Below are 26775 nucleotides of genomic sequence, written 5' to 3'. Positions count from 1 at the left end.
GTCACATAAATGTCAACTCTAATGATTTGACTGAAAGCTATCCATGAGCCTTGTCTGCAAGTGTGTGTGTGTGTGTGTGTGTGTGTGTGTGGTATGTTGTGGTACACTGTATCCTGTCAGATTTTAAAAGACTTTTGTAGATAATAGAGAGCCAATTACAGTGGGTCATGACCTCACCACACTGCAGTCATCTGTAATTACCTCCAGAAGTAGAACACTGTGTGTGTGTGTGTGTGTGTGTGAGAATGTGAATGAATGAAGAGATATGCCCAGAAACAAAGCGTTTTGACCAATAAACAAGATGCAGTTCTACAAAAGGTACAGATGCACATAAAACCAACCATGCTTGGCTACTATTTCTTACCTTTTTTACTATTTCCATCAGTCAACAAAAGGAACATTTTTACAATCGCAGAATACATCATCAGATCCACTGCACAATTCAGGCCTGGTGTGAAAGCTCAATAAACATTTAAACACTAAAAAACTTTAAATTGGAGAAGTTAAAGCTGTGACTTGACAGGCAAAGTGCATAGGGTTTATTTTGTCTTTGAATCTTTTATTTATTTGCGTGTGTACAATACTGTTAAAAGGTCAAACATGAACCACTTAAAAACGGCCATTGTTTCTGTTTGCCAGTAAATACCTTAATATTTTTACTGATAAAAACTTCATTGAGTGCTAATTTCAAATCCTGCCACAGGTAATGTGTAAATGTAAATGTTTAAATTAAATTTAAGTGCATTTAAAAATGTAACCACGCAGTTCTGTATATGGGGATGAGACCTTCCTGGGCTGCTGTCGTTCAACAGTATTTAGGCAGTACTGTGCACTGAAGCATTTAACACTCAAAGAGCTCCTGTTTGGTTTGTTTTAATGTGTCTTTATTGTTTATGGCTACTACTGCATTTCCAATACTTCTCAATTTTTTTTTTTTTTTTTTTATAAATTGTGTACAAATGTGCTGAAAGGAATGCTGCAGTTGTTTAAATGTAGTCTGTAGCTTGACTGGGTGATACTGAGAGCCAGAGTAAGATAGCATTGTGCTCCCTTCTTCATTCAGCTACTAACTCACTTTGCTCAGATGTTGTTTGCATAACCTTTATTTGGACATTTATACTGATCTGATGGTCAATAAAAACAAATCGTTATCCGCTGTGAGAAAACTCAGAGGTTTTCGGGTTCTCAGGTTTGCAGTTTGAGCTGCAACAGTGCGTTTAAAGCTGCAGGGGTGATGGAAGAGAAAGAGAAGTACGTTTTTGAGATAAAACTCAAGTGTATCTTACACAGCCAAGAAATTTCTTGTAAATGCCTTGTGTCTTTTGTGTAGGTTGGAGAACGAGACTAAGATCGTTCAGACCAGGATTTCAGCATGTGATAACTAGGCCTGTTAGTTCTTTCGTACTTGCCTAATTGCAGTTATTTGAGCTAACTGCAATCATTTTCCACAGTGAGTGGATTTCACAGTCCGAATGTGAATTGGGTAAGTGAAAGAAAGTGGTTCATTCATTGAGACATAATGGGACTCATTACAGCTTCTAACACTAACATGCTCTAATGTTTACAGTGCAGCACGAGGAATGTTTATTTGATAGCTATGTAGCTAATTTAATGTTTTTAGCCTGTATGGTAGTAGAATTGATTGAGCTTAAATGAGTAAACATAGCTAGGATATTAGATGACTAATAACTGTCCAGAAACACAATTAATTTGTTAATGACAGTTATTTATATGACTATGAATTGCCAGCTTAAAGTTCCTGATTGTGACAGTTTTTAGATAAGACAACATAGTTGTTGTCTAATGTTAAAACTGATACGTGACTGAAATTTTCTCAGCGTGTCCAGCAACATGAACTGTTTTCTGACAGTGACGATAATTAGGATTTTGTTGTAATAACTCTATACTGTTTATAGGCATTACATCATGAATTTAATGCTTATTTTCTGTCAAACATATCACTAAAATATAGTTAAGAATATCACTAAAAGCAGTCTTCATATGTTTCTCCATTAAGATCTGAGCATGCAGAAATACAGAATACAGAAATCCTCATTCTCACTTTCTCTTCTGCTGCCTGTCTGTTTCCCCTCCTCTTTGCTGCAAAACCCTGACTCAACACTAATTCAGCTATGAATATGAACATTGATCATTTTCCCCCTTTAATCTGATATGTGAATTAATTAAAAACTAGCTGACACACTCACACTTGTGTGTTGGTGTGTGTGGCGAGTTTCCATGTGTTTCTACATGAGTGCATGTAAATGCTGCTGTGCTCCAACTATCCCAACCATAACCTTGGAAATGCCATGGATTTTCCAGATTTCTGCATAATTCAATAATTAGGGTGTAAACAACATGAACCAAGTCAGAATTGTTTGTGGTGGTGATAGAAACCAGACATCTAAGCCTTTAGTGCCTCTAACACTTCCTTTATAGAAAGGTTACAACACAAAGTGGTTATGAATGTGCTGCCTGATGCCTGAGATGTTGTTTTTGTGATAAGACTTTCACCTATAATGTATGTATCATGTCAGAGAGGTCCATTCAAAGCACAACGCTTCCAAAAGAAAACATATTTTTCAGATTTGCCATTATTTTATCATTACATAACATATTCATTCTATTACTTATTCATAAGACGCGTGAAGCTTCATAGGCCATTCTGGATATTAAATGAATTGTCTGTATTTGCATTGTAGACATTACGGCCCCTGGTTCCTATCACCATCACTGTAAAGACATTCAAGGAGGTAAGTTTCTCTACGATTAACGGTTTAGACCACTCTGAACATTTACATCTCAAACAAATATTAATGCAGAAATTTAGCTAAATCGGTGGATTAGCGTTCAGTCAGAATGACCCTAATCAGGTTTAGAAATACAAGTTAGGAATTTTTAACTGCCTTACTTTTCTTTCTCTCGCCCTGTCTGTGTCACACACACACACAAACACACACACCCACACACACACCTCCGGATCGATAGCTGCATGTCCAGGCATTGAGCCGTGCTCGTTGGGTCTTTATTTGATTTTAGCTGCTTTGCTGAGTGGACATAAAACTGAAATGACAGTCTGAGAGAGAGAGAGAGAGAGAGAGAGAGAGAGAGAGAGAGAGAGAGAGAGAGAGAGAGAGAGAGTATGTGTGTGTGTATGTGTGTGTTTGTGTGTGTTTGTGTGTGTGTGTGTGAGTTCCTCTGAGACTGGGACTCTCTGTCCATGTGTAATTTCTCTTTTATTTCACCTGGCCTCTCAACCCACGAACAAGAACAACGAGGGAATATGAGAGGAAGTCAAAGTAAAAAAAAAGGAGCAGGGAAGATACAGAGAAAGAAAGGGAAGAATGGGAGTAAAAGTAAATGTAGACAGAAAGAGAAGAGGGACAGAAAGAAAGAGAGAGAGGATAAGAGCCACAAATAATGGGCGTTAGCGAGACAATAAAAGCGGAAAAAAGGAGGAGAGGAGAGAGTCTAAGAGAATAAGAGAGTGAAAAAGCATAAGGGAGAGAGGAAAAGAGAGAGTGAAGGCATAAAATGACAGAGCAAGACAGAAAGAGAGAGGAGAGAACTCGAGAAGGAGAGAAAAAGAAAAAACGATGTGATTTAAGGTCTTTGACTCTGATACAGTGAGTTACAGTAATGAAAGGTAAACTTCACAAATACACACTTAAATTAATAGCAGACAATACTGGCCAGTCTGTCGCTGTGTGATTACTGACCAAAGAAAAAATGCTTGTTTGTTCATAATCTGTGTGTGTGCATGTGTGTGTGTGTGGGCCTAATTCATATAGTAAATTAACTAACAGCTCAATATGTACAGCAACAACTACCAATTTCTGTTCTCCCTTAGGCTTTTCATTAATTAATTGCAATCCCTTTATCCCCTTTTCTTTACATTAACAACTATTAAATGATTAAAAATGTGGTGGACAAAATCACATGTGTATTTAAAAAGTCAATAAAATTGCACAAGATTAAACATTTTGTGTAGGCATTTTGGGTGGATGGTGTCTGAATTCAGCCTAACAGATGTCCAAATCCACCCAAATCCCTGTCCTAAAAGTTCATTCTTTTTACTTTTTTATTTTGAGAATATTCATTTTTTTACAAACAGTATAAAAATACTAACAACATTACAATTTGAATAATAAACAAAAGAAATCTTTGAAACATTAACACCAATTTCAGAATGTTTTAGTATTTGGAATGTCCCTCTTACTGAGCTAAAGCTAACATGGGCTCCACAAGTTTCTGCGAAAGGCTTGGATCAGTAGATCAATCAAATCCACCTGAGAGTTATTTAAACACAAGCCTCAATTGAAGGGATTAGACTGAATGATGAAAGTGGGGTGGACAAAATTGCATGTGTATTTAAAATTGCACATAATTAAACATTTTGAGTGCTAATGTTTTTGTTTAAAAATCATGTGTATAGTTTAAAGTTGCTTTTTTTATTACGTCTCTTGTTTAGTGTAAGATATTTTTGTTACTTCTACTTGTGGCTAAATTCAGTCAAAATGCTCTGTCCACAAGTAACGCAGTAACAATAAATGGAGTGAGTTAAGTAATACATGCTGCAGTACACTAAAACATAGTCATAGATCAATCCTTTTTTTTAGAAAATCATTTAATAACACGCCAAACTAGTTTTTTAGTTTAGGTGCATTTTCATCATCTTTTTTTTCCACCCTCATACAAAAAACAGCATTGGATATGAATGATAAAACATGGCTCATATTTCATCAAATAATCATTGTTTTAATCAAGTAACAGTTAATATAATCAAGTCAAAAATAAATGTTGATCACTCATTTTGAATCTGCATGCATTTTGTATTTACTCTTAATTCACATACATTTTTATCAGCTCCATTTCCAACCCTCATACTGTTCCAAGATTTGACTCCAGTTACATTGTTTAATTTTATTAATTTAATGTATTTAACCAATTCAGTTACCAACTTATTCTCAGCTGAACATCCATGGTAAAACCTGCGGACTAATTCAACTGATAGTTTACATTAATGTTATTCAGTGAAGTATAAGTTGGTGACACAACACAACAACGTTTGAGCAAGTTTTAAGTTCTCATGATTGCAATAATATCAAACTACTGAGCTTGCAGCCTAAACTGAGCAGTGCCTTGAACAACACAACCAGCAAGCGAAGATGCACAGCATCTTGCTACTTTGATGAGGAACACTCAGCGCCCACTTCTGAACAGTCCTGCATTCATTCTGCTCAATCAAAAAGAGAGGAGAAAAACTGAAGTTGTCGCTGGCTGAATCTGCATCATATCGTAGAATATGTAGGCGTTTTGGGTGGAATATGGTGTCTGAATGCAGCCTGACAGATGTCCAAATCCACCCAAATCGCTCAAATAAAATAAAAAGTTATTTTTTAACTTTTTGTTCTAAGAATAATCATGACCACTAGTGAAAACGCTTAGTTAATACAGATTACAAATTATATTAACAACATTACGATATGAATTAAAAACAATCTTTAAAACATTTACATCAATTTCAGAATGTTTTAGTATTTGGTGCGTCCCTCTTTTACTGAGCTTGAGCTAACATGGGCTCTACAAGTTTCTGCAAAAGACTTGGATCAGTAGATCAATCAAATCCACCTGAGAGTTATTTGAATGCAAGCCTCAGTGGAAAGGATGAGACTGACCTTAATGTGGTCAATGTAAAACATCTACTTAAATTTGAATTGTGATATAGTGCAGAACCCTGAATATTACCCTTCTAACTTTTACGTATTGCGACTTTTCTTTGTTTTAAATGTTTGAAAATTCTAAAACATTGTTATTTATTTCCAGGTTTAAGTAAAAAAATGGTCTCAGAATTTTGGAAACCAATTTTATCTCACTAATATTTAGCGTTCTACTTTGTGGTTGCTTGTATTAAAACCATCATGATTCATTTTGCTCAAATATTTAAAACATTATACATCAAAAACAAATTTTAAACACATACATTATTCACACTTGTACTTCTTGCCAGTACACAATATAGCTGCTTACTTTAACATACATTTTATATGATACAATAATCCACACATTCTACACAGAGTGAAATTCAATAATTCACCTCCTGCTGTACCTTTATGCCTGTGCATGGTGCACATAGGAAACATCTATAGCTTTGAATTTAATTGCTCTGTTTACTGTAAATCCCCGTGCAGTCTTTATACATTCCTACAGTGTTTATGAAAACTGGCCTGGGATGGCTTTAAATGCCAAGATGGTCATTAGAAAGCATGAGTACATGTGCAGAAGATCTGTGTTTTTGATTATTATGAATCTGAAGGGAGGTGGACATGGCTGTGTTGCAGTAAATTAGTAATGCTAATATGAGTGTCAGTCTTGACCTCTTTCCTGGATTTACTTCCAAGAAAACCAAGAGTGCCTCTGAGCTGTTTTTGTCCAGGACACTGTGTGCTAGGAGTTCAGTAGTAACCATATACACAAGAACAGTTTATTTATTTATTTATTTGGGGCATTTTTGCTTTTTCTTTGAAAGTATGACATCATATAGACAGTATATAAAACTACAATAACAAACAATAAAGAAATGACATTTTCTATTTTGCTGCATTGCAACTCCACCCAAATAGTACCTTCTCTGTGAGGGTCCATGGGGGTCCTGACCACTGAAAAACAGGGTAAAAGGGAGTAACAAATTATCAGAGAAATAGATGGACTACAGTCTGTAACAGTAGAACTACAAAGTCCACCTATATAATGAGTGGAGCTGATAAAATGGATAGTGAGCGTAGAAGCAAGGAGGTGGTCATAATGTTCTACCTGGTCTGGTGTACATGTACCAGAAAATACAGTCTCAAAATGGAAAAATGATCATTTTTCAGTATTTAGTGTGTTCACTCTTTGTTTTTATTGCAGGTTCCATTCTTTTTGAGAGACTTGCTTTCAGTTTTTCAATGACGTTTGAAGGAACCTTTTCCAGACCTCCAAAGTTCAGTCTTAGAAATTGGTTGCATTTTCTACTTCTTACTGTCCAAGTAATCACATTTAATGATGTTGAGGTTTGGACCCTTGGATGGTCAGTCCATTGTTCTAAGAATACCAGAAGTTTCTTTGTGTGATATTGCAAAATTTTCAAACTCCGAAATAAAATTCAGACAAAATATTTATGGGTCATGTTCAAAACTTGGTTATGTGGTTTGGGTTGGGTTGAGTTCAGAGAAAATTGGAATCCGTTCAGTTTTCAACAGAATTTTGATGTGATTCAGGTCAGGTTGAAAGCTCAACTCAACTTGAAGATGTGGTTCAGTTTGTGTCAGTTTCATATGGAGTTTTGTTGGGTTTGGGTCGAGTTCAGATTTGGAACTTGACGTGGTTTAGGTCAGGTCAGGTTGGGACAAAATTTTGATGACTTCGGTTTGGGTTTGATTCAGAACTTGATGTTATTAGGTTGGATCTGGTTCAGATGGAGTAATGTTGGGCTGGGGTCAGGTTCAGACTCAGAATGTGATGACTTGGTTTGGTTCAGGTCAGGTTGGGACAATTTTTATGATTTCGGTTCGGGTTCAGATTCAGAACTTGATGAATGTGTTCAGGTTGGGTCCATTTCAGACAGAATTTTGTCAGGTCTGGTTCGGGTGTACACTTGAACAATATGGTTCAGGTCAGATCAGGTTGGGACAAAATTTTGATGAGTTCAGACTCAAGACTTTCAGACTCAAGACCTGATGGGACTCAGGTCAGATCTTGTTTAGGCAAAATGCTGATATGCTCTGGTCAGGTTTAAAACTCTAAACCAAATGTGGTTCAAGTTGAGTCAGTTTCAGTTGGAATTTTATTTGGCTTGGTCAGGTTGAGATTATTCAGGTTGGGTCAGTTTTAGGCAGGATTTTGTCAGGTCTGATTTGGGTTCAGACTCAAAACTTAAAGTGGGTCAGGTCAAAAATTTTGATGACTTCGGGACAAAATTTTGATGAGTTCGGGTCAATTTAAGAATCAAAACGTGATGTGATTTCAGGTCAGGTTCAGCCAGAATTTTGACAGGCTTGACTAAATTTTGTCATATCTGGTTCAGGTTTAGACCCAACACTTAATGTGTTTTCAGCCTCAAAACTTGATCATGTGGTTTGCTTTGTGTAGGGTTTGGGCTAAATTCTATCAGGCTTGGGCCAGGTTCAGACTCAAAACTTGATTGTGTTTTGGGTCACTTCAGGTTCAGACAAAATTTTGATAGGCTCACGTCTCGGCCAGACTTAAAACTCGATGTGGTTCGGGTCGGATTCAGACAAAACTGTCTTTGTTCAGACTCACAACTTGTTGACTCTGACAGGAATTTCTGGGGCTGTATTCAGGTTTGGGCCAAAATTTCAGACCCCATTAAAGCTTAATCATAGATCTGCCCCTGCAAACGCACACACAGGTCTCAGGAACACTCACTGCTCAGGAAGCTCCAACACACACAGCAGCAAGAACACACCCGACTGCTCTAGGAGAGTATAAATGTACTTAAGTCTCGCTACTTTAACCAAGCAAATTGCTTTAATGGCACAGAGTGTGCGAGTGTTCCTCTCTCTCTGCAGTGTTCCGTAGGGGATCGGCGACACACTCCGTTTTGTGAATGCTGCATCTGTGGGTGTGTGTGCGAGAAGGGATAATGAGGAAGTGCTGCTGTAATTGCTGCGTCTTTCGCACTCCTCTCCTCTTGAGACGCCCCAGGGGAATGATGGAGGGATTAGAGGAGGATGAAAGGAGAGAGAGAGAAGGAGAGGACCCCCTGGGGATGAACGAGTGAGTGAGTGACCCGGGGTCATGCTTAACAGGATGGCAAGCATGCAGAGTGCAGACTAATGTCTCTCTCGCTCTCTGAAGGCATTTAAGAATCTAAAATCACCCTCTTGATGTTTGGAAATAACACTTTCATTTGAACTCTCTTCTTGTGTAGATCTCATCCTTAAGGTTCTCTGGTTTTGTAATAATATAATTTCTACCAGCATTTTACTTCAGTGCATATTTTATATTTTAAACTTTTTCTGTTTGGGACTTCTTGTACATAAATTGCTTAAACTGTGAGATTTTTAACCTAATTGCTAAGTAATTTTGCTTTATTACTTCCAATAATTCAGTAATGTTATTTTCATCATGTGAATGCCGGGTTCACATGAACCTGAGCAAGAAGATCACATGATATACATGGCTTGAATACATGCACTAACCAATAAGTGTAGACACTGTCCAGCCACTTCATTAAGTACACTTACCTTGTGTCTTCACTTGTACATTTTATCAGCTCCACTTACTATATAGGTGCACTTGTAGCTCTACAGTTACAGACTGTAGTCCATCTGTTTCTCTGCATACTTTGTTAGCCCTCTTTTACCCTGTTCTTCAGTGGTCAGGACCCTCGTAGGGCTACCAGAGAGCAGTTAATATTTGAATTATTTTGATATTTGTAGATGTAAAGTTAGAGATGGTAGCTCATCTCATGCTGCAGTTTGTGTTAGTCATCCTCCAGCCCTTCATTAGTGGTCAGTGTCTGGACAAATGACACTGTTGGCTGGATATTTTTGGTTGGCAGCAAAGTTGGCAGGTTGGCAACAGCTAAATAAAACCTGTCAGTGGTGACCATTGATGAATAGGGTAAAGGGGGGTAACAAAGTATGCAGAGAAACAGATGGTGTATTCTGTATTTTTACTTCTAAAAATCCACAAAACATGCCATTTTAAATTTTTTTTATATGACTACAGAAAAAAAGACCTTTTAGTGTATAATTTGTGCATTGCTTATATTATGTATTATATTTTAGGACATTTTTTTTTCAATCATGTAATCAATATAATGCATTCTCCGTCATACTTTTATTTAAGTTGATTAAACCTTGAACCCCCACTGCCTATACAGCACTGCACCGCTGCCCCATGCTTGACCTTGCGGGTGGTGGGCCCACATGGTCTCCCCATGTTGCCTCTTTGGGCTGAGCCCGGCTGGGTTATGTGGGCTGCTCGGCCACCAGGCGCTCGCTGAGGAACAAGTGTTCACGAGTGATGGGAAGAGGGATTGTGAGATAGGCCGCAGGCTGGGACAGGTGGCAGCAGAAATGCGGTCACTGAACCGGACTGTAGTGGTGAAGAGGGAGCTGAGCCAAAAGGTGAAGCTCCCTCGTTTACCACTCGGTCTACATCTCGACCCTCACCTATGGTCATGAGGTGTGGGTAATGGCCGAAAGAACGAGATTGCGAATACAAGTGGCAGAAATAAGCTTTCTTCATAGGGTGGCAGGCTATGCTCTATTTGATAGAGTGAGGAGCTCCGTCATCCGGGAGGAGCTCAGAGTAGAGCCGCTACTCCTCCGCATTGAGAGGAGCCAGTTGAGGTGGTTCGGGCATCTGATGTGGATGCCCCCTGGACGCCTCCCGGTGAGGGTGTTCCAGGCACGGCCTACCAGGACAAGACCCCCGGGGTCATCCTAGGACCCGCTGCAGGGATTATATCTCCAAGTTGGCCTGGGAGTGGGTTGGGGTCCCTGGGAATGAGCTGGAGGAAGTTGCAGGGGATGGGGTCATCTGGGATTCTCTGCTCTGTCAACTGCTACCGCGACCCTATCTAGACTGAACGGTTAACGATAATGATGATGATGATGATGATGATGATGATGATGATGATGATAATGATGATTAAACCTTGACAGACAAGTACATGCTGCAGTTTTTAAAATGTTATCTGAATTGTTGACTGGAGGGTTGTTATTGTATGTTCTCAGCCTCAGCCTTTGGATTTCTTGCTAGTGAGTGTGGAGTCTAATTAACTTTGTCCATGCATATGGACAAGAGGAGAGCAATCAACTTTGGCCACAGCTATTTAAAACTGCTTCATAATGAGAAATAAAACCCTTCTGTATCTTGTCTCTGTTATTCTGTCATAAATCGACCATACGCCTCGAGCCTCAGGGTTCCTCTGTTAACGACAGACCCTGATGTCCCCAGAGACCAATTAGAGCAGCTGGAAATTACTGCTTATTGAATTCTGTATCAATTAAAAACAAACAAAAAGAGAACAACAAAAGAACATACAGAAAGCCTATTGATTATCTATTTAATGATCAGCCAAGTGCAACCTTCTTTTTTAAAGAACGCTCTTTATGACAAGGATGAATTCAATAAAAGCAGCCACAGGTGCTGAATACATCCTGTAGTTTAAACAGAATCAAAACTTGTTGGACGGATTCTGTTGGTAAGAAATGTGATCTTAATTAGCGGAGATTTGTATCATCTCAGTATCACTAAACTGGCATTAGCCGTTTAATAGCAGCAAATCAATTCCTCACTGCATGAGAATGTGGTGAGAGATTATGGAACATATTGCTACCGTTCAGACATTTTCTAACTAATTCATAATTAATAAACAAATTAATTAATTTTTTTTTGGAGAATATTTTGTTTTCTCTCAGTAATTACTGTGAAATAAGCACAGCACAGACAACAGATTTAGAGACCGTGGCCAAATACAGAATTGCCCAGCGTCCACCTGGAGTAATCTTGACCCTTTCCAACTTCCACTGTAGGCTGACCATGCCCCCGCTTTAGTATCACTGCACACCTGCATTTTACGTTCTTAATTGTTTCAATAATATTCTGCTGTGAGACTTCCAACAGAATCTTACAGCACAGTTAACAATATGGTAATACTGAGCACTTTATTAGGAACACATCCACACCTAAATTGATAATTATCTAATCAGTAGTGAAGTGCAGAAATGAGCCCTCAACTTAAGGTAATGTTCACTTTCACCACTGGAACGGGGAAAAGTATCATGTCTGTAACTTTCACTGGCTGGTTCGAGTTATTTCTATAACTGCTGATCTTGGGTATTTTCACACAAAACACTCTTTAGAGTTTATTCAGAATGGTGCAATAAAGAAAAAAGACCTTCAGTGAGCGGCAGTTCTGTGGCCAAGAGAGGTCAGTGGAGAATGGCCAGACTTTTTTGAACTGGCAGAAAAGCTACAGTATCTCTGATAACCACTCCACATTTGTGATGAGCAGAAATGTCTTGGAATGCACAATACATTGAACCTTGAGGTGGATGGGCTACAACAGCAGAAGACCACATTGAGTTCCATTCTGTCAGCCAAGAACAGAAAGCTGAGGCTGCACTTGGTACACAGGCTCACCAGAACAGGACAGTTAAAGACTCAAAAAAATGCAGCCTGATCTGATGGATCTCAGTTTCTGCTGAGGCACATAAACAGTAGGGTCAAAATTTGGCACCAACAGTATGAATCAATAGAACCTGCCTTGTGTCAACAGTCCAGGCTTGTGGAGGTGGTGTAATGGTGTGGGGAATGTTTTCTTGCTAATAAACATGTGTTGCCACTTTACTGCATAGATTATGATATGACCCAGGAGGATATCATCATATAGAAAAGTGCATGGCTTTTTCCCCCTAAATGCAGAAAGAAGCATCTTTACAGTGTTTGAGAAAAGATTCAAAAGCATGAGAGTTAGCAACTCTGCAAAATTCATGAAATTAGTCAAAAAGTTGGCACGTTAAATCTCCAAACTTGATCTATTGATGCTACATCTCTGCACTTGTGATGGCCTAGGTTAGAGCCTGTATAGCCTGTACGTTCAATCCAGCCATGGATATGTCGTCAATTACATATTGCAGATCATCTGTTGCTGTATAATTAGTCAGACCCCATCTACACCGTTCATCATTGGCCGGTTTCTAGATAATATTTGAGTGGGTGATCCTACTTGGCACAGAAGCGACAGTGACATTATAGAGTGTGTGGTGCTAGTACAAGTGTATCAGGCACAATGCTGGTCAAGTTCAGGAAATTTTAGCTGACGATTAATTGTTGTATAAATAATTGTGATTAAAGATTTATGTTTTAATAGTAGCAGACAATGAACAAAACTTCATTGTTTGCTACTGTTAAAATAGAAGTCTAAAGTGGCAAAAGTGGCTGATTAGCCTCCTCACTTACTAGCTATGTTTACTTAGTAGCTAACACTACTAAAACTGCTGCATCAATACTGCACACACACTCCTACTTACAGAGTTATGAGTTAAGCAGAGCTTAATGTTAATTGTTAATGCATTTATAAGCAAAAGACACTTATTCTACCAGCATACATGCTAAAAGTATTAGAATTAGCTACATAGTTAACATGTAAATGCTAGTCAGCACTGCCCTCTGAATATGTTAGAGCAGCAAGTTAGAAGTAGGAAGGTTTTTTAGTTTTTAATAAGTCCTGTGATGATTCAATGAGTGGATTTACTGCTTTCCTTTATTGCAATTCATTTGCCTTTAGCTGATTCACCAAGTTCACATTTTGTTTGTTGCAGCATAATGACGGTGAATCTAATGTGTGGAAAATGATTGCAGTAAGGTTTGATAATTGTGATCATCTCAAATAACTGCAATAAGGTGATTATTAATGATTGTAACAGGCCTCATCAGTAGCTGGGTTTCATCCATGTATTTTTATGCATATTTTTCACTAATTGAATAAAATACTTCGGAAATGGCAAATAACAAATACACTGGTTTGTACATTGACCTGAGGTGGATACATTTTTGTGCATAAAAAGAAATTGATAAATTATGATGGAAATGCTTTTTCAAATAAATACAAATGTTAATACAAATAGAATAAAGTAATATCACTGTTTTGTAGCTATGAATAGGCAAAAAACAAAGGGCAGTAGATTCCATTGAACTCAAAGAAATTAAAATGTATTAAATGTTTTTTTTTCATATTATATATATATATATATATATATATATATATATATATATATATATATATATATATATATATATATATATATATATATAATTAGTTATTACATTATATTAGAGAGTAAACAGACAGAAGATGCTTGGAGCTGATTAATGGACATTTTCTGTGCTGTTTGTCTTAACACTCAATTGATTTAAAATACAGCCAAAAATATTTAAACAGCAACAACAAGATGCTAAATGTTAAAGAGTTCATAAGGTCATCCATATTTTTCAGAAGTGTTTTGACAAATTTGACAGTTTGGTACTCTTGTACAGAGCTGATGAAAATGCTGCCTTATTTGCTTACATTTTTTGTAACATTTCAGTTAATTTGACAAATAGATGCCTAAAACCCGGCTTGTGTCACTGCGAGTTGTGGTCCACCACCCAAATATAACCAGTAACTGGAAACTGGCCATTTAGACAAAGGGCTATAGAGGATGGCTAATGCAAACTGTGCACCAACAGATGAGCTATGATCTCTAATTGTACACTAGCAAGGTGGATCTACAAGGAAGGGGTTTCTATTAAAGTGGCCTCAGACAGAGCTATTGTAGGTTTAGCCTAACGTCTAGTCTTTTCTTTCATCCCATAATACAGCCCATTGCTGAGTGGACAGGCCACTTTTACCAGTCTCCAGCTGTCTCTGAAGTTGATGGGCCTGTTTTGTGAACCTGACAGAGAGACGGCAGTGATGTGACAGTGATGGAGAGACAGGAAAATAAGAGAGGGAGACAAACGGAGAGATAAAGAGAATGAAACAGGAACAGAGAGTAAAAATGGAGGGAACTGAGGAGCACGTTTGGTTGTGGATAAATTTATAAATGATTCCAAAAAACGGAAAAAAGACAAAAGTGTTGCATGTGATTTGGCGTGTTTTCTGCTTTTGTTCTGATGCTGAAAATGAATAAATTATGTTTAATTGTCGGTTGACGACAAGTTTACTAATAATGTGTGAACTTTTGAATGATGGTTTATATCACCTGGCTCTCAATGGCCTGTCAGAAATGCAGTGGCAACAGGCTTCAGGCGTGTGAATAATTTAGTGCGTGTGTTTACACCAGGCTGACAGAGTCAAGCAGGTCAGGCCTATCCACACTCCACACAGAATAAAACATGATGGTCAGTTACACACACACACACACACACACACACACACACACACACACACACACACACACACACATATTCACAGTGATAAATGTGCATCTTTAAAAAGAGCTATAGTATGTGCTAGGGCTGCGTAATATTAGCTTTACTGCAATGCTGACATCAGAGAAGGTTGCAATATTCAAATATACATATATAATTCATATAGTATGGTATATGCAATATTTATATAATCCAGCAAAAGTAAATGTTGTCAAAATAATACAAGCCAATCTTTATGTGACCATATCAGAATTATTGATTCACCAGTGCATTTTTATATATTAAAAGGCACATCGCAATTGCAATATGTAGCAGTGTAACTTCAATGTGATATTTGGTCTGCATCTGTATCCACATTTGTACATACAGTACTGTGTAAAAGTCAGAGATCACCCTTCATTTATTTAATATCCATTCAAACTGCCTTTAAGTACAAGTTATTCATTTGTCTGCATCAGAAAGAAAGCAGAAAACATACAAGCCACTTAAGTATCTACACTGTTTGTCTATTTTATCAGCTCCACCGTCCATATAGGTACACTTTGTAGTTCTACAATTACAGATTGTAGTTCGTCTGTTTCCCTGCATACTTTGTTATTCCTCTTTCACCCTTTTCTTCAGTGATCAGGACCCCCACAGAGCAGGTGCTGTTTGTGTGGTGGATCATTCTCAGCACTACAGTGACACTGACATGGTGGTGGTGTGTTAGTGTGTGTTGCGCTGGTACAAGTGGATCAGACACAGCAGTGCTGCTGGAGTTTTTGAACATCTCAGTGTCACTGCTGGACTAAGAATAGTTCCACCATCCAAAAATATCCAGCCAACCAGTGAGCACTGATGAAGGACTAGAAGGTGGATCCAGCAATGGATGAGCTATCACTCTAACTTTACATATACAAGGCTTTCCAACAAAGTTGGTATGTTTAATAGAGTGGACAGAATGTGGACACAGTGTTTAAAAACTCCAGCAACACAGCTGTGTCTGATCCACTCGGACCAGCACAACTCACAGTAACATACCAGTGTTACTGCAGTGTTAAGAGTGATGCACTTGAATTACACAAAAGCCTCAACAACTAAATATAAGTACAGTTGAATTTATTATAGCCACTTTTTTAAGGACCTGCTTTCAGTTTTTCCAAAGAAATCTGCAGGGATATTTTTCCACAACTCTATATTTTTTCCATGCCTCTTCAGTCTTAGAAGTTGGTTGTGTTTTCTCCTTTCCACAATCCCAGTCAGTGATGTAGAGGTGCGGGCTGTGGGTTGGACAGTCCATATTCTGAGCTTGTCTGGAACATTGCTGCTAACACTGTGTTTACACTGTTTACTCAAGTACTACCTCAGTAACTGCTGTGTTTATGTATGTTATCTGACTGTAAACTCGCAGATCGCAGCATGTTAAATATCTCTGCACCTTATTCCCACTCGCACTCACTACCTCATGGCCAGAAATGAGTGCTGTGTCGGCTGCACTGTCCTGTCTGTTTACTGTGACTAATGTCTGTTTAATTTATTATATCGTTTCTAGTTAACTTATTTTTTTTTGCACACTGTCTGCACGTTCGCATTTTATACTTTTTATTCCACTGTGTTGCACCGTGTTGTTCCTGGAGGAACGTAATTTCACTCCACTGTGTACTTGTACATAGATGGAATGACAAAAGCCTCTTGACTTGACTTGACTGATTTGCAAATGTATTTCCTTTTCTCAGTAATGCGTTATTGACAGCTACACATGCTTTCAGAGCCACAGTGAGTTGTTGCATTTTCTCTGTATCTTTTAATAATTTTTTTTAAGAATCCTTAGAAATATTCATTTGAACTTAATGGCTGTTATGACTGGAAATTAAATAACTCATGGGTGGTCTCTGACTCCCTTCCTGGATCGGGCCTTGTCGTGGCGGAAGGGCTTGTGTGGTCTAGGGATCTTCAGAGCTAAGTCGTCGGGAGCAATATGCTCCTGGTAGGGTCTCCCAGGGCGAACAGGTCTGGAGTGAAGACCCAGACTAACACGATCCAAAGTTTATCTCCATGCATATCGTGCACAAAAAATCGTGTACCCTGCCCGGGAAAGGGTCACCGGGACCTACCCCTGGAGCCAGGCCTGGGGGTAGTGTTCCACGGCGAGCGCAGAGGTAGTTGGAGTTTTTTTTTCTCTTTTTGTTGAATAATCTTTGCAGATTCTCAGATTAATCAATATTTCACCTTCTCCCTCACACTTTAGTGATAAAATCCTTTCTTTTTAAATATCTTAGATGTCTGTATGTGTGTGTGTGTGCGTGTGTGTGTGCATGCATCATAGTCCCTGACACAAATAAATCATTGTTATGAGTGGGAGTTTTGGTGAATAATTGATGCTCCTGCAGACTCCTGTGTGTTTTTTGTGGGTATGAAATGTTCAGCGAGTGAATTGGGTTCAAGCCACCATGAAAGGAGAAACCGTCTTTGAAAAATCATTTTAGTTCTCCTGCCTTTTCTTTTAAGCTCATACAAGTTTCAGGATTAACTTAAAGCAATGATTATTTGGCCAAATATAGTTGAACAGCAAAGACATGTTTGGTGTCTGAAGTGGTTTCTGACACTGTATGGCAGTTTGATCTCTAAAATTGAACAAAAATACAAACACATTTCAGGCTTCACACTGACTTCTAATGTTTTAGCTATGCAATGCATCATTGTCCACTTTTATAGGTAACAGTATGTCATACAGTGTCTTGAACCACATAAGCATGTCTGTTTAAGTTTATATAACAACTCAGATTATTTGTTGACAGATTATAGTCTCATAGCTCCAGTGCAAAACTAAAGAAGCAAACTTCAGACCCCAAACATGTCTGATTAAGTACATTTAGGGTGAGGGAGTTGCTGTATAGTGGGGGCAAATTGTTAATATTATAGCTGGGCCTTCAATCCACATAGGTCAAAACTCGGTCAAAAACATCCCTGTAATAAGGCAAATTTTTGCTAGCACCCCTGTTTAAATTCTACTAGTTTGTTAGCGTTAAGCTAAGGCTGAGTTGTAACAAATTTTTGGGCAGTTCTAGATTAAACACAGACATTTGAAGCTTTCAAAAGACATTGACTATTTAAATTTGAAACGGGTGAAAGTCATATTAGCATATATTTGGAATGTGTTGCAGGCATCAAATTTGGACTGAGCATTAAAAAAAAACAAACTAAAACATCAAAATGTTTTTGTACTGTTTTCAGTACATTTCTAACTTGTAATTTGAAGATATTAACATGCTAACAAAGAGTTCTGGCCTTAATAACAAAGAGCTGCAGCTGTTTTCCATTTCTAACATCTCACTGAGAGCTGTTGGCCAGGCTTTGCCTCATATTCACAGTCAGTGATACATCTTTGACTTGCAGATGTTCAAGAGTGAAAGTGTTTTTCTCACGGAATTGCACCCACACATTGTTGATCAAAACATGATTGGTTGATTTCACCGTTAGATCCTAATTATGTTGTTGAAGCCTAACCAATAGGAGAGCTCACTTAGCACTACCTACTTAGATACCGTGGAGAAAATAGCCCTCCCTCCCTCACTCAGACACCCAACTACAGTTTGCAGTGCACTTCTTTTGTGTTTATGAGAAGTTTGTCGAGTACCTCATGAACATTAGTGTTCTCAGCAGGTTGGAGATAAATGTGAGGAGGACTGTTACTTGAAAGTAAAGATCGGAAACACATAAACATGACTTGTAGAAATAGCCGAGCTCACATTATTGGCTTAGATATATATACAGCAACTACAGTTAGCAGCACAACCCTCAACCAGCCCGTTAACGCTAAAGACATGAATGCTGAAAATTGCTAGCATATTAAAAACATGTTGGTTATTATTGCTCCTCTGTGCAAAGCAAGAGATATGATTTAATTGTTTTTCTAATATAAGCTGTTATATAAGCTATTGTACTTTTATGTATTCTGTCCCTACTGTCTTTTTTTTTCTTCTTCTTACTGCAGTGTTTGCGAGTGTCTTCATTATGGATATACTATGTTTTCTGCAGCCTATTCTGCTGCCCGGGGGAGTGAAATACAAATTCAGCCTGCTCATGAATTTGTCATGCCCACCCAAAATGGTAATCCTGGTGCTGGTACTGTACAGGCCTGTAAAACACACGGGACAATTTCTTGGGAAGTTTCTTCTTATTTCTTGTTTCATTACACTGACGATCAAGCATAGGTAATAATCAGCCTGTGGATGCAGCACTGAATTTGTACAGAGTGGATTACTGCGCTGGATTGTTTCATATTCGAGTGATTTATGAGATTTGGGGCTCGGCTGTGATAGTTCCAATTAATCTTCAACATCATGTAGAGAATAGAGCAAAGCTATGTGGAGTAGAGAGAGAGGGAGAGAGGGAGAGAGGGGGAGAGGGAGAGATTTTCTGCACCACAGGTCTTCTGCCGACTCAGCAAACTGCATTACACCATACATGCTGGGTAGCAGTTTACACTGTTACCCATCTCGCTCTCTCTGTCTGTCCTCTCCTCTCTCCCTCTCTCTTCCCAGTCTGTTTAATTCAGAGAAACTACCTGTCACCTCTCTCGCTTGGACAATCCGAGACCACTTTGAAAGTCTGGAATTTTTTTTTATTTAAATTTGGAGCAACAGAACAACAGAAAGTTATACAACTGTGAAAAAATGCAAAGAAAAGTTACAATGTGTGTATGTGTATATATATATATATATATACACATACACACATTGTAACTTTTCTTTGCATTTTTTCATATATATATATATATATATATATATATATATATATGATGTATATGATGTGTATATATGATGTATATGATGTGTGTGTGTGTGTGTATGATGTGTATATATGATGTATATGATGTGTGTGTGTGTATATATATATATATATATATATATATATATATATAATGATGTGCACTGTTTCTTAGTCACTGTTCAATTGAAAACAAATTTGCAACATTGAGCATGTGAAGACAGTCGTAGAAGTTTGAGTTTGAGCCTTTCACTGAAGTTCGTATTCAGATGACTCTCAGGTCAATTTGATTTATTCATCAGAAGCTTTCACACAAACTTGTGGAATCTATGCCAGCTAGAGTGCACTCTGTGATTAAAGCAAAGGGAGAGATACTCAATCAGAGGTCGTCAACTGCTGGACAGCAGATGCAGACCCAGCAAGGTATTTAAGCAGACCAAGCCAAGCACTTTGGGAAAAAAAGTGTGGTAGTAAAGCCAGTTGCCTGATATCTATCTATCTATCTATCTATCTATCTCTCTCTCTCTCTCTCTATATATATATATATATATATATATATATATATATATATATATATATACATACTTTGAGAGTTCAGGATGCGCATATAAAAGTCTCCACTTTCCCTAAACTGCATGATGCACTGACCAGCACAATCAGACAGAGCCAATCAGAATCTCCATTTTAGCTGGGAGGTGCTTGCAGAAGTGGCAGATTATGCAGACAGTACAGAGAAAATGTGCTCTGGAAAATAAACACTCTGGTGTTGAATTCACTTCATGAATTAGCGTGGTTCAGTTCTTTAGAGCAAACCTGAATACAGGTGGAATGTTCACATGTGCCAACCTATTGAGCTTTCTTTAGTTCGGTTTTGACATGTGAACATTCCACCTGTATTCAGGTTCGCTCTAAAGAACAGAACCACGCTAAGTCATGACAGAATTCAACACCAGAGTTTGTTTATTTTCCAGAGAACATTTTCTCTGTACTGTCTGCACGATCTGCTTTAGCATTTCACTCTTTACAAACACTGATTTCGTTCCTGCACTGCAAGCCGCTGGAAATAAAGAGAGATAAGCAATAAAATAATGATCAGTGTTTGATTATGGATAGTCAAGCAAATTTCTTTGGAAGTGTAATGCCACCCCTGAGTTGTTCTGCAGCATATGTTCTTTGGGGTTTTTTTATAAGAGCTCTTGTTGTGAAGGTAAGGCTAGCCATAACTGTGTTCTGTGTAGACTAGCTTACATAGCAAAGACTACGTAAGCCTTATGTAGACTACATAGTGAAGCTTAGTGCAGATTGTTGGACAAAAAATCTTTATGTATGGCATGGCTGTGGCCAACTACAGCTTTTCAATACAGCACAGCTTCTTTGAAAATGTTCCCAATGATCCTAATTTGAAAATGGTCAAATTGGGATCATACTATTTGGACTGATACTGAGTTCAGTGCTGATGTGCCTCTTTCACACTCTCTGTGTTGCCTTTACACAGGCTTGCTTGCTGAGAGAAATAGTGCGAGCAGAAAAAGAGAATTAAAGCAGTAGAGATGGGAAGATAAATCACTCTGTATGTAACTGAACTCATTGTAAGAGTTTTTAAAGCACATAGTCAGAAATGTAATGTATATGTAGCTTTTGATCCTCTGAGGCCACTGCGAGTTTCTAACCAGACCAGATGGGAGAAACAATAAAATGAGGGAGAGAGACAGAAAAGAGAGAGTAGTCATATTGATTACTCCTAATTAGATTCCTATCAAGTCTTCAGGGACTGGCAGCACATTTTAGAGAGAGAGAGAGAGAGGGAGAAAAGAAAGAAAGCCCTCATCTCAGAGATGTACTAGCCAAGAAGTATATGAAGCAAGATAATTCAATTTCAGAAGCCCCCAGAATGAAAGCAGATTGGATTACAGAGACGCTTTCTCCTGTCTAATTACGATTTCTGTTTTTTTTCCCCCCAAGTTGGCCGTTAACTCTTTTAGTGAAGTTAAGTGAGTTTGGACAACTCTTGTCGAGTTTTACTGGTGTTGGGTTTGTGGTCAGAGGGACGCCTGGAAGGCATGCACACATGCACCAATCAGATCCCAGAGTCAGTTTGAAATATAGATAGGGCCATGATTAGCCCTTTAAGACTGACATGTTCACAGCCTGTGTTTAATCTTTAATTAAACTTTAAAACAATTTGAAATACAACCCCAATTCCAATGAAGTAGGAACGTTGTGTAAAACGTAAATAAAAACAGAATACGATAATTTGCAAATTCTTTTCAACCTATATTCAATTGAATACATTACAAAGACAAGATATTTAATGTTCAAACGGATAAACTTTATTGTTTTTTGCAAATATTCACTCATTTTGAATTTGATGCCTGCAACACGTTCCAAAGAACTTGGGACAGGGGCAACAAAAGACTGGGAAAGTTGAGGAATGCTCAAAAAACACATGTTTGGAACATTCCACAGGTGAACAGGTTAATTGGAGTGTCATGATTGGGTATAAAGGGAGCATTCCTGAAAGGCTCAGTCATTCACAAGCAAGGACGGGGAGAGGTTCACCACTTTGTGAACAAGTGTATGTGAGCAAATAGTCCAACAGTTTAAGAACAATGTTTCTCAACGTGCAATTGCAAGGAATTTAGGAATTTCATCATCTATAGTCCATAATATCATCAAAACATTCAGAGAATCTGCAGAAATCTCTGCAAGTAAGCAGCAAGGCAGAAAATCAACATTGAGTGCCCGTGACCTTCGATCCCTCAGGCAGCACTGCATTGAAAACTGACATCATTCTGTAACGGATGTTACCACATGGGCTCAGGAACACTTCAGAAAACCACTGTCAGTGAACACAGTTCGTCGCTCCATCTACAAGTGCAAGTTAAAACTCTGCCATGCAAAGCGAAAGCCATATAACACCACCCAGAAACACCACCAGCTTCTCTGGGCCCGAGCTCATCTGAGATGGACTGACGCAAAGTGGAAAAGTGTCCTGTGGTCTGACGAGTCCACATTTCACATTGTTTTTGGAAATCATGAATGTCGTGTCCTCCGGTCCAAAGAGGAAAAGGACTATCTGGATTGTTATCAGCATAAAGTTCAAAAGCCAGCATCTCTGATGGTGTGGGGGTGTGTTAGTGCCCATGGCATGAGTAACTTGCACATCTGTGAAGGCACCATTAATGCTGAAAAGTACATACAGGTTTTAGTGCAACATATGCTGCCTTCCAAGCAACGTCTTTTTCAGGGACGTCCCTACTTATTTCAGCAAGACAATGCCAAGCCACATTCTGCACGTGTTACAACAGCGTGGCTTCGTAGTAAAAGAGTGCGGGTACTAGACTGGCCTGCCAGCAGTCCAGACCTGTCTCCCATTGAAAATGTGTGGCACATTATGAAGCGCAAAATACGACAAAGGAGACCCCGGAATGTTGAGCAACTGAAGTTGTACATCAAGCAAGAATGGGAAAGAATTCCACCTACAAAGCTTTAACAATTAGTGTCCTCAGTTCCCAAACGCTTATTGAGTGTTATTAAAAGGAAAGGTGATGTAACACAGTGGTAAACATGCCCCTGTCCCAACTTCTTTGGAATGTGTTGCAGGCATCAAATTCCAAATGAGTGAATATTTACAAAAAACAATAAAGTTTATCCGTTTGAACATTAAATATCTTTGTAGTGTATTCAATTGAATATAGTTTGAAAAGGATTAGCAAATCATCATATTCTGTTTTTATTTCTGTTTTACACAACATCCCAGCTTTATTGGAATTGGGGCTGTACCAGCAAACTTCAAATTCCACATGAAAGCAGAGAAGCTGAGCTGTCTGGTAGCTGTTAGCGGTGTGGTATTGATTTAGAACACATTTTAGACTTTTAACTGATTTTAGACTAAAATCCTTTTGTTTTGAATGAAGCTATACCTTAACTATGTTTATTGTAGTAAAATAACATTTTAATGTTTCATTATATCTTATTAATGAAACAATGATAACACTACCAAAACTTTATTAAATATATCAGTAGAGACTGTTTTAGTAGTTACAATGTTGGCTAAGTTTTCGGAGAATTTAAAAGTGCTAGCTAGTACCCAGACCCATAACCAACAAACACAGCCTGGAACAGTTGTACACATGAAATCATCTTTTTCACTAAAACAAAAAAGTTTGCCTAATTGCATTAAATCTGTTTCAGTAGTGACAATTCTTAATGTTACACAGTGGCTTTCAGACTTTGGGACACCTTTATTTCAAAACACTCAGATCTATCCTGCCCACCATGTGGCCATGAGGGATGCAGTTCTACTTCCTGCTCTACAGTACAGGGGTGTGGCTAAGCTAAGTCTCTGCTCATAGACTGAAACCTTTTGTGTTTCAGTAGTGACACTAAAATATGGGACAGCATATTTTAACAAAGGTTTTTTATTTAAAAGTAAAGTAAGGTCTTAAAAAAGTAAGTATTATATTCACAAGTTGAAATTTTTGGTTAGGGTTTCTCAAAACAGAAAGTACTTTGTAATTGACGATTATGTACATATTTAGCTTATTACTATCCCAATTAATTACTTGTTTAAGTAGATTATAACATCATCTGTGTAAACATTTGAGGTCTGAATACATAATTGTTTTTTTACATAGTTTTTGCAGTGACGACAGCAGTTTGAGTCCATGGTTTGTAGGGTCATGGAAATCCTTCAGAAGTCATGAAATACAGAAATTTGGTTTCAAGGAAAAAAGACAAGGAAAATAATAAATGTTGGAAAAGTCCTTAGATGTGGACCTGGACTTTTCCCTCAGGCAGTTTGTTATCAAATCACATTTGAAACTTGGAAGAGTCTAGATGGCAGGAAACGCTACTAGACAGGAGGCTAATGTAGATGCGCTTGGGCTAGCTTTACAGACTTTTACTAACATGAATCTTGGTTAATTAAATGGTGACATTCAGGATGTGCGCAATGCCAACCTTGTGGAAGTGTTTTGACATTCAAACACAGGAGGAAATGAATTATAAAGCCAAATGAAAGAGGAAGAACACGGCACCCCTGCTTCTCACACCAAGACCTGAATGAGTCACAGTGTTCAGTCCCAACTGCGACTGGCTAAACAAGCTTCAAGTCCTGCAGCTACATTAAGAAATGATGAGCTAACTGCAGAGGTTCTCTCAATACGAATACACAGTGGTTGCTCTATTCTGGATACTCAAAGTTGTGAATTGACTCATGGTACATTGCTCACCTTAATACCTTAAAAAAAGGCCACAAGTGACTGACATTGCTGATTCAGACAGGACTACAATCACTGAGAAGTATTAGTAGACATTTTCTCTCCTCGCTATGTAAAAGAAATCCCTCCCAAATATACCTTCAGTTAGATAACTGCTCTGTAAAGAAATATATTTTTGTTATCCTTAACTCACTGGATTGTTGCTGACAGGATAAAACCACATCACTGCTGTGTCTGATCCACTTGTACCAGCAAAGCGCTGTTCTGTGGCTCTCCTGACCATTGAAGAACAGGTTAAAAGGGGGCTAACAAAGTATACAGGAAAACAGATGTACTACAGTTTGTAATTGTAGAACTACTAAGTGTGTTGTTATTTCAGTAAAAAAAATCAAAAAGTAAAAAAGTAAAAAAATCAAGTTTTTAGGTTTTATGCATATGCTTGTTAATCTTATTAAACATTGCTCATGACCAACTGCTTAAGAGGTGACTTTCAGCTGAATCAGAGCACACGGTTCTCTCAATAATAATGGAGTATGTCACCAAGTTAAAGTTAAAAATACAAAGATATGCTCATCCAGCCACTTTTTGAGACGTTTTAAAGAGTAGCGGAGCTTTCTGAAGCTTTCCCCATGTTCAGAGTTTTGTCTGTGCTGTGTAATACAACACAGTCTGACAAAAACTATAAATATTCCTCAATTCAATTCAATTAAATTCAGGCTGCTTTACTGGCGTGATAAATAATGCTCTGTTTATATTGCCAAAGCTGGAGTTATAAATTCTTAATACCCCAAGCTTTCGCAATGCAATAATATATTGACAATAATATCTTAATATTAAAGAATAATAAAAGAGAGACAACTGCTTTGTTTGAGCACTGCAAGATGAATACTGTGTTGAATTAAGTAACTTTAAAGGAGAAGGAAAAACATTTTTGTCTTTGTGTTAATGTAGAAGATTCTGTCCTCTACTATTTTCTTAGTCCATTTATTGTAGTGTAAACTTAAACTGGAATTTTCAGATGGTATAAAAAAGTATTAAAAACAAGACAAATGCAGCTACATTGTTGTATTCTAACAGTGTTATTATAGTGGTCATCCTGACAAAATTTACAGGTACAAAATTAATTAATAATACAATGTTTTTGCATTACTTTATATAAAAATATAAAGGTATGCAACTGTTAGTCACCTTACATGTTTAAGGTAGTTATTTCAGGCGAGTGATAAATACCTACGGGGTGTGTGTTATGGGATTCATAGATTGAGAAAAGGTGATACAGTGCAGTGAATGTCTTGTTCGATATGTGGAAATGGGTTGAAAAGCAGATGTTAATGATTGGCAAAAAGGAGTGATTTTCGGTGTATCGAAGCATACAGATATGCGGGTCTACCAACAATGGCAAAAATCCCAGCCTACAGGAAATTCTTGTCAGTATTGTGGCCGCAAGGTGAAACTGGCAAACAGGGACTGCTGGTGTCTTTTACAGCTTGTGAATAAAAATTGCTTCACTGGCAAAATTTGCTTCTAGAAGTCAACACAGGTTCTTCACAACCAATTTCTGAAAGAACACTCATACTGCATACTATGAATATGTGTTCATTCTTTGAGTAGTCATCAGGAAGCCTGCAGTGAGGAATGCATGCAAGGTGTGGTTCAAGCTGGAGGAGCTCCCTGATGTTCTGGGGGTGTTGTAAGTATGTGGAAATGGGTCTTTTGGTTGAAGTGACAGTAAATTTCAACCACAGCGCCTACATTGAGCTGCTGGACAACCAGGTTTTGCCATTTGCTCGTCATCATACCGATAAACATGGCATTCCTATCCCTGTATTCCAAGTTTTATCATGATTGGCATGAACAAATCTCCAGATGCAAG

General features: G+C 38.1%; 1 protein-coding gene across 5 annotated transcripts in view; it reads left to right on the top strand.

Annotated features, from left to right (window-relative positions):
- The window catches only part of LOC108433502 (RNA binding protein fox-1 homolog 3-like), a 387157-nt gene that overhangs the window by 109249 nt on the left and 251133 nt on the right, over positions 1-26775 (top strand). For 3 of the 5 annotated variants that reach the window (XM_037539782.1, XM_037539797.1, XM_037539781.1), the window contains exon 3: positions 2703-2753. The exons of the other annotated variants lie outside the window; for them this stretch is intronic. In XM_037539782.1, coding sequence (XP_037395679.1) covers positions 2703-2753 — 51 coding nt within the window. The remainder of the gene's footprint in view (positions 1-2702; positions 2754-26775) is intronic. 5 annotated transcript variants of the gene reach the window in all.

Source organism: Pygocentrus nattereri, chromosome 1 (assembly GCF_015220715.1).
Source record: "Pygocentrus nattereri isolate fPygNat1 chromosome 1, fPygNat1.pri, whole genome shotgun sequence".
Taxonomy (NCBI): domain Eukaryota; kingdom Metazoa; phylum Chordata; class Actinopteri; order Characiformes; family Serrasalmidae; genus Pygocentrus; species Pygocentrus nattereri.
This window is presented reverse-complemented; position numbering and strand designations above follow the sequence as displayed.